This window comes from Dermacentor silvarum, chromosome 8 (assembly GCF_013339745.2).
Source record: "Dermacentor silvarum isolate Dsil-2018 chromosome 8, BIME_Dsil_1.4, whole genome shotgun sequence".
In the NCBI taxonomy this organism is placed as follows: domain Eukaryota; kingdom Metazoa; phylum Arthropoda; class Arachnida; order Ixodida; family Ixodidae; genus Dermacentor; species Dermacentor silvarum.
In genome coordinates this window covers 94,901,357-94,910,467 of record NC_051161.1, presented here as the reverse complement: position 1 = coordinate 94,910,467, position 9,111 = coordinate 94,901,357, and the positions used below count along the sequence as shown (strand labels likewise).

At 45.2% G+C, this 9,111-nt stretch overlaps 1 protein-coding gene across 2 annotated transcripts; it reads right to left on the bottom strand.

Annotated features, from left to right (window-relative positions):
* Positions 1–1,740: 1,740 nt before the first annotated feature.
* Positions 1,741–7,096, bottom strand: LOC119462298 (uncharacterized). 2 transcript variants are annotated; one of them, XM_049672452.1, is made up of 6 exons: positions 6,555–7,096; positions 5,489–5,649; positions 5,287–5,416; positions 4,051–4,194; positions 3,341–3,648; positions 1,741–2,815 (listed from the first exon to the last, which is right to left on the bottom strand). In XM_049672452.1, exons 4-6 carry the CDS (start codon positions 4,090–4,092, stop codon positions 2,416–2,418), a joined length of 750 nt encoding a protein of 249 aa, XP_049528409.1. In that variant the 5' UTR covers positions 4,093–4,194; positions 5,287–5,416; positions 5,489–5,649; positions 6,555–7,096; the 3' UTR covers positions 1,741–2,415. The 2 variants fall into 2 exon arrangements, with proteins under 2 accessions (XP_049528409.1, XP_037579568.2); XM_037723640.2 differs by having other exon boundaries at positions 5,287–5,649.
* Positions 7,097–9,111: the final 2,015 nt, after the last annotated feature.

Genomic DNA, 9,111 nt, shown 5'->3' with positions numbered 1-9,111 from the left:
GAAAGCTGCGCGAATCGCGTACAACGATCGGCTGATCATAGCCGTCCAGGCTCGACCAATATTATGGGATTGCTGCCACCCAGAGTACAAGAACTCACGGAAAAAGATCGTCGTGTGGCAGGAAATTGACGCTGAGATTGGTTGTGACCCTGAAGGTAAGCCAACAATAATCACCACTCCTTGTCGACATGTGCTTTTTTGTTCCCGATTCATTGTTTCATTGGTTATTTGCAAACAAGCGTTTTTATAATTTGTTTTGGTTTGCTTGAGGCTACCTGTCTCTCCCACACCCTTTATTTTTTGTTTCGGCGATCGACTTGAAGCTGGGCTACATGGTGCGTAGCTTATGAGAGCAAACAAAAGCGTGGAAATGACGCGCGCGGAAGCCGAGAATGACACAGGACGCGCGCGCGCTGTCTTGTGTCATTCTGCGCGCGTCTTTTCTGTGCTTTTGTTTTCTTCCAAAAGCGACGGCAGCAGGTACCATTTTTTTTTTGCTAAGGTCGAGGACGAGATTTCGGCGGAGCACGCATTCGACTGAAATGATAAGCGGGCAGCTTCGTCGCGGCCCGGCCGAACGTGATACTACCCCAAAATTATTGAGCAACCAGGAAGTTGACGGTTCCGGTGTTCGCGGTTCCAAAACGAGTGTGTAATCTGACGACAGTGCCAGTGCTAACCGAGTAGTTAAAGAAACGGCCAGTGATGGTGCGCGCGCGCGTGTGAGCTTGTATTTTGGAACTGCAAACAAGCTTTGTATTTTGGAACTGCAAACAAGCTTTCCCTTCTGTATAGGATTTCCGTTCCTTTACTTGTACGTTTAGTATAATAATAGTGTAAATCGCATTAACCTGGTTATCTGAACTTGTCGGCCTATGAACCCAGACCGATGTGGTCCGGGTTTACTGTCGCCAAAACTGATGATTCACAAACACTTGAGGTATGCCACTGCTAACACATGGGTCAGATGTCCACTTATTGTTGCTCGTACTTTCTTTCCTATCAGGCTCAAATGCACAAGCTAGATTTAAGGGTCTGAGGGACACGTTTACAAAAAAGTACAAAAAATGGAAGGAGGGAGCGCCGAGTGGATCTGGAGCAAGCCACGCCAAGGAAATAGGATGGCCATATTTCCATTCACTGATGTTCCTGAAAGATCAGGTGGATGTTGGCAGGTTTGTGCCTTTTTCTTCAACATTTGTGTATATGTGCATGACCGAGCGCTAATAAACTATTGGAGCTTGCTCCGGTACCAGATCTAGTAGTTTGATCATCATACAACTGTATCTTTTGTCAGATGACAGAAATGAACGCTCGCATTGTGCATGATGAATTCTTTAGTCATAGATTTGCTAATAGAAACAAACAGTGTAGCATGAAAAATGATTTTAGTCAATGAATGAATGTTTGGCTTAGCAGAGCAACATGTTTCATTACCTCAAATCAGCACCAGAAGCAACGTCCCAGAAAGTGAGGAGACAAGTGGAGCAACTGCTGAAGGGGTACTGTTGGGACTGTACAGTGAGAACGCCGGTGGGTAGCTTTGTTTCAAGCAAAGGGTATAACAGCATGCATTTAGCACTCAGCATTTCCTAAAAGATGTCTGAGTCATCAGATACAAGGGAAGAACAGCTTGCATCAATTGAAGTACCGCAAAAGAAATTTCTACAATGCCTCATGAAGCACACGGAGAAGTGTGTGATAAGAGCTACAGATTGTTTTTCTTCATACTTTGCAGACTATGAGCCAAGTTCACCCGACATCACACTCGTGGAGGAAGCTGCTGCCACATCTCAGAGCTGCAGCTTAACTGTTGCCACAGATGACAATGGCAGCTTGGCAACTGCCACTCCTAAAAGCGCCACCTCAAGAGCTGCCATTAAGGACAACAGCAGCTTGGCAGCTCCTACTCAAAAATCGACCGCTGCTACAGAAGAAAGTGGGAACTTGTTTGAAAGTAGCACACCACGGCCACAAAAAAGGAAAAGAAAAAGCACTAACCAAATGGAAATAGACAAGCTTGAAGACATTCTACAAAAAGATGAGGATGAACCTGCAATTTTCGGCCAGCTGGTCGCAAAAAGAATGCGGGCATGTCCTAGAAGCATGTGGCCAGACATTGAAATCGACATACTGTCATCACTGAAGAAATACACCACGTAATAAATAAAGATAATACCGGAGTCCTCCCTGCTCTCTGTCATGTTCTGTAACAGTTAATGGCCAGTTAGAGTGTACGTAATTCTCTGACCCATCTCTTTGCGTACTGGCTGTACTCTGTAGTGTGCAGAAAAAAACCAGCAAAGCTTCAGCATGATTGCATGAATTGATGAAAATGGCCACATCAGTCAGAAAAAATACAATGTTAGTTTATTGGTCTATTTACAAGTCCTTTAAAAAAATGAAACCTGCGGTTCAGACCGTGTGCCGTGCCACTTGCTTGTGTGCTGGTGTCTGGACCCCCGCATGCACCCACTGCCATGGCAAAGAGCCTTCTTGCATGAAGTAGTCGACAAAAATGTTACGCGCTTCTGAAGCACTTTTAGAAAAGTTCTTGCATTTTGTGCGTTCTAACTCAATGAGCTCGCTCTTTTCCTCATCAGCCCTCCACTGGCCAGGGATAGTATTGCCAAATTCATCATCGTAGTCCGCATAGCCAGCTGGCACATACATTTCTGGAGTTGCACACATGAAATTATGAAGAATGCAGTAAGCCAGGACAACAAACTCCGCATTGTGGGGAAGAAGGTTCAGGCGATTGAGCAGAATCCTCCAGCGGGAAGAAAGTATGCCGAATGCATTCTCCACAATGCGCCTGCAAATAGAAGAGTTTGTATTATCACAGAGCAATCCCGATTACCACAGCTATACATAAATTAGGAAAAAGACAGGAAACAAGAAAGCACGAAGACGACAAACCAAAAAATGCATGGCGCAGGCACAGAAATGGTCACGAATGTTTTAGTGCCAAATTAGTAAACTGCTGCAACAGTCACGCTAGGATTATCGAAAACCACATTGCAGTCAATATGTTCATTTTTAGTCCACCTACAATGAGGCCGGTATAATCAAACATGCTTTATATGAAGAACCAGATGCAGTAAACTCGAATATCAGCAAGACTTATGCTCTAATTTGATTTATGTCTTGTTGCAGCAACCTAAATGTCAATACAAATTTTAAAGGGCAAACAGCGCAAAAGACTAAGATGGAAAGTGCTCGTGCTGTGTTTCCTCCTGCTTGACGACTATATTTTTCACGCTGTTTGTCCTTTAAGATGCATCACCAACTCGCCCATTAGGCTATAGTGGTGCCAATGCAGAACTTGAGCCTAAATTACCTTGCTCTGCTCAATCTGTAGTTAAACACTCTGTGTTCGGAGTTCATGTGCTTTCCTGGGAATGGACGCATGAAATCTTCCCTTAGCTGGAAAGCTTCATCACCGATGAACACATGAGGTGCCACCCGGGAGCTCTTTGGCAGTTTTGTTGGGCCTGGAATATCCAGCAATTGATGTCCAAGGCGTTTTCCAAATGCACATGTTTTAAAAATTCCCCCGTCACTGTGGCGTCCTGGGGCTCCCACGTCCACCATGATGAACTTGTAGTTTGCATCAACTGCTGCCATTAACACTACAGAGAATGTTTTCTGAAAGGAGGTAAAGAATAACGCATTTTGTTCACGTGGCACTGACTGCTTTTTCCAAGGGCTCTATATGTATTTCTTAATCAGTAAACAGAAGGGCAACCTATGCAGAAACAGCTTTAATTTTCTCGAATATGTATAATGTGTAACATGAAACTTCAGAATATCAACAGCCCAGTGACTGCTAAATGATTGTGTTTAGTTGTTAGAAGGTGCAGTTTGGTTCACGTCACCCCAAACTGTGTACTTGCCCTGAGGCCTCCAATGCCTGAAACGCAGGCTACATTTCAAGGTACGAAAGAAGGAGCGTGATTCTAGCTTGTGTCTGCTTTAGAACATACGTAAGGTATCTTGCCTTAGTATACACTGAAACAAACTAGCCAGAAGTGTATGAAAACCCTATACCTTGTAGTTGAAGTACTTGCTGCCAGAATTTGGTGGCGCCATGATCTGAACATGTTTGCCGTCCACGGCACCCAAGCAGTTCGGAAAGTTCCAGCGTCTTGAGAATCAATGGGCAATCTCCTGCCACTGTGCATTTCGTGGCATCTGGAAGGAATCAGGGCCCCCCGTATCTTAAAAGTGCACTGTATCTTAAAAATGCACTGTATCTTAAAAAGTGGTCAAGTACTATGCAAGCAATTAAGTGCATTCATCCACAAAATGTATTGCATGCAATTACACGCACACATATAATGCAATACTGGCCACGGGAAGAGATAATATACAGTTCTTTGGCCATGCAGTGAGTTCTAAGAGACTATAAATACAGCAAGGGGCGTCAGGTAGTTAGGTAAGCAGACTAAGTTATGAACTTAGTGGGGATAGGGTCGCCATAGCTGGTGCGCAGCAGGGTTAAAGATTAGTAGAGGAAGCTTTTGTTCTGCAATGAACGTAGCTGGGCTATGATTACAATAGCATTCCAGAAATACCAAAAGACATGCACGTTGTTGGTTTCACATTTTCCTACTTTAAAGGAAATATACTAGTACACACAGATGCGTATAGTGAGAAGTATAGATGTGTGAATAGTGCTTTTTCTAAACTGAATCGAATATGAACAGCGCGGCTCTCCTATGAATTAACAATAATGTTAGCTAATACCGAATCAACTACGAATGGAATATTTCAAATTATATTTGCACTGGTATCATAAGTTAGTTTAATTAATAACTGTCCGAAACAGCTAATTGACCAACGCCGGCTCTGCTGCACAGCACTATAACCTATAGCTATAGGCGTTGCTGCAGCACTGACATCTACTAAGAATGATTTAACGTTACAATGTTAACCCTGTCACTGTAATATCGCGCACAAAGGAAAGTTGACATTTCCTGCTGGTGATGACCAGAAAAAAACCAGTGCCCGTTTCAGTATACAAGAAAAACTATAACTATCTATGAGACAAAGCGTATGAGCTTAGGCATTAAGACTGTCACATAGCTGAACACTCCATGCTACACAGCCTGCTTGTGGCAGTATGCTGTATGGCATCTCAGGGGACTTTTGTGTTTTGAAAAACAACACCGTGGCAAAAAGCATCTATTCAAAATCAGCTAAAGAACTGTAAAGCAATATGCAATTTGCACTGTTTCATTTATTCAATGATATGCTGCAGTGTTTCAGCAATTACATACTCACTGGCATGTAGCATTCCTTTAAGTTATTCCAGATCACTTGGCAGGTATGGTGGACTACTGTTCTGCATGTCTCCCTACCGATTCTGAAAGCCAATGCTACATCTTTGATGGCACTTCCAGATGAGAGGTACCTGCAGACCACATAAAAACATTGCACACAGTGGAGCCTCAAGAATGAGCAATATCGCAGTTTGTTACTACACCTGAGTGTAATGGCTAGCCTCTCTTCTGAGCACAAAGGTTCTCGGCAAAGGAACACCTTCGTTAGGTGTTTCTGCAGGATGCGATGCAATTCGTCGAATTTCTGTGGTGTCATGCGGTAATATCTGAAGAACAATGGAGGGTCGTCCCTCATCACATGGAACTGAAAAAAACAAAAACAGCATGACTGCATGACTACGTATAATTCTAAATTGAAGAACTGCTTGAGTGCGTATACAGTGCACGTTCTGTCAGTGCATAACAAGCAATGTAGAGGTAGCCTAACCTCCTGAAGCTCCACAAATTACTTCCCCCGTTTTCTTCTCTTAAGCAAAATTATGGAGATGAAGCATGGGTGACCTGTGGGGCTAATTGCAGGCTAGCTCCCATTTGGTATTTGTGGAGGCTTTCAGGCTACCTCAGGGCAAAAACTCCAAGGTCAAAACAGTAGTTTCTCCCCGCACTCATCTTCAATTGGCTGCATTGGGCAAATTGATGAATTTTTTTCATCCCCTGCTGGTCCATGCAGTGTTGTAGTAGTGATAAACTTTGTTATTTGGAAGTGATGAGTTGCTAAGCCCCCTGGTCGCGGATCCCAGTCCTCAGTGCGCGGGCTGTGGGCCACTTCGGAACTTTCGATTGTGTCGACTTACTAAGGCTCCGAAGTGCTCCACAGCTGAGAAACATCACAAAACTGACGCACTGAATACTACTTTCACCGGACAATGTAGCTGCTCGTCAGCAAGCGCCGAGTGTGCACGGTAAAGCGATTCTCCAATCGGCGAGTACCTACTCATCACTTGTATGTTCGTCACGATTACTGAACAGTGCCGAAGCAATCGGGGTCTTAAAAAAAAAGGCACATCGCTAACAACACAGCAGCCGATCAGGGGCGAACGGCCGGCGAATTCAGCTCTCCGAGTCTCCCATCATCCGGTAAAATAGGCACTGCCTTGAAGCATGCCCCATGCAACATGGTGGGTCTGTTTACAAACATAAACGCGCCTAACTACTAGTGTCTAGAATATACTTTATAGGCACTGTATAACTACGCAAGGTTCTACTCACCGCAGTGTGGTACTCCCCTTCCGACTTTTTTTTCCTCCATACTGGATGCACTCAAAACCTTCTTTTCCTCTTTTTCGCTTCTTCTTGTTTTCTCAAGAGCAGCAACTTCAGAAGAAGCCGCCGCACGCGTCCCATGGCGTTGTCCGGACCGGTTCACAGCGCAGCTGGGCGTTTTCTGCGACTACTGAAAGGATGTGTCCGCGACCTTCTTGAGCAATTACTTCGAGTGTAAACTGGGAACGGATGTTTGCAGAACGCACAATTACCGCAGCACCTCTCATAAAACCGCGGATATCGCGGATACGGTACAGTACACTGTAGCTACGGCATCTGTGGCTACGGTACCGCGGCGGCTGAACACGATTGACACTGCACAGCGTGGCCAGCCCCAGCGATTATTACGCGTCCTGCAGTCCATGTTTTGATAAAAAGTGACAGAAATTGTCAAATGGACATTAAACCTAGATAATAAGTCGTTTTATTTACCGCGATTACATAAAAAAATGGTTTAATTGCAGATACAAAACTATTTTTTCACTGCATTTTACTGGGAACGAAATCACGCTGTTCTAGCAACACTTAAATCGTGGCGGCGACGGCCGCCTGTTTTTCGCCGCATGTGGGTGCAGCACGGCGGCGGCACGCTGGCGATCAGCCGCGCTGGTGCGGGCCGCGCGAAGTTCGCCGTGAAAGTTCCCTCCATGTGGGCCGGGCTTAAGTCTTCACAGCGTCACAGCGTACACCACAGGGCAGAATAAAAAATAGTTAAAAATCCCACTTGACGCAGAGTGCCAACAGAGATGCGAGCTTCCTGGTGAATCAGCCGCAGATCAATGGATGTCTCTTGCGAGAAACGACGCCAAGCTGTTCTTGACGAACGACACGTTAGCGCCTGGGCTTTTGGTGCATGTTTAACCTGTAGAGAAGGGAATGTAGACAGAATTAGATAATGCAAATTAAAAATTTGTCACACAATATAAATAAATAAATAAATAAAGAACCACGCACTAAATATTAGTACACACTACACTGGCAATTAAAAATTTGCGTCTCTTTCAAGAGGGCCGTCGCGAAAATGATGAAATGGATTGTTACAGTAAATGTTACCAAAGATACGCACAGCGATGTTTGTTTCACACCGGTGAAATATATTCCCGGCTCTCTCACAACACGAAAGACCATGCTATAGTACACAGCCGATACCAAACAGCAGTCCGAATCTTCGGGAGCAGCAGGGCAGACCTAAAAATTCGCCGAGAGCGATGCGCGCGCGAGCGTGCTAGTGAGAACCGGCACCGCTTCTTTGAAGATTAGTATCCGCTGCTGCGTGGCTAAGAACATTCCGCGCGATTTGTGTGCCGCGCGTTGCGTACGCGTCCTGTGCGCATTGCACGCTTGCGTCTGTGCAGTGAGCTATCTTCATGAACGTGCCATTCCTCGCCGCGCTAACGGTGCTCGAGTGCAGCGCTTAGCTTGAGGCGCCGATGAGCCGTCTGGCGTTCCTTTCGTTTCTGCAAGCAACGCACATTCGAGTCGGCCCAGCTCAAAGAGGTATCAGAGAACGGCGGCGCGCTTGAGTTATCGCCTATTAAAAGCGTGCAGTACGCCTTAAACGGCAACACGTCACGTTTGATAAATATGCTTACTGCGGTTGGGGTGGCGATGTGTGATAAGGCAAGCCCGTCGGTGGCTTTACCGACGTCGCCACCACGCCTCTGTTCATTTACGATGTGTATCCGTGTAATCATCGCGCCGATGCAGGACTTATCGGTAGGCTGTTCTCCGCACATACCGAAAAGGTGAAATATATTTTGCAGCACACCGCGACATTAGCCACCACGCAAATAGAGGCGCAGTTAACGACTACGCGAGAAAATGTGCACACTAGCCTTAAGGTATACGATGAGCCACTACAGACTAAGAATATTTTTTTAAATATCGCAGTGTCGCTACAAAGGCGAAGCACCGATTGCGATAGCAAATTAGTAGATAATATTACGAACATTTCAATCGAAGCAGCGGCGGCAGCAAGCGCTAGCTTCGCGCGCTTTCGCTCCAGGGCATGCGGTTTGCCTGCAGAAAGTGAACGGTGTGCTTAACATCTCACGATCGTCCAAGTGAAAAAAAAAAAAAAACGCGGCTATGTGCTCAACAAAACGAAATCACTTACCTGTGTGCAGAAGTTAGGCTGCGGCTTTGTTCGCCTTCCTTCCATCATGAATTCTGCCGCGCAACTCATCAAAACTGCCAGGCTCGAACATCACCCGAAGACCAGTAGCTGCGTCAGCGAACGTCTTCAACGGATAAACATCCCACTTATCATCATAGAGCAATTTCACTAAAACTTGCGTCATGATGTCCAAAAACAAAAGAAAAATGCTTCCAACAAAGCGCGCGCGGCACGAACCACCGCACAAATTCAGACGAGTGACAGAGTCGAAAACCGGTCGCAACCTCAGTATCGTATTAAGTTAATAAAACCGTTCCTACTAAAAATAACCACTAAAATCCATAAATAATAATTGATGGTTTTGTCATAGAAACATAATAAATTTTG

Bases quoted from the DNA above. Each gene is read 5' to 3' on its own strand.
- LOC119462298 (XM_037723640.2), bottom strand. From the start codon at position 4,092: ATGGCGCCACCAAATTCTGGCAGCAAGTACTTCAACTACAAG. The intron at 3,649-4,050 runs GTATAGGGTTTT...ACCTCCTTTCAG, and splicing joins GCAAGTACTTCAACTACAAG to AAAACATTCTCTGTAGTGTT. The intron at 2,816-3,340 runs GTAATTTAGGCT...TTCTATTTGCAG, and splicing joins TACAGATTGAGCAGAGCAAG to GCGCATTGTGGAGAATGCAT.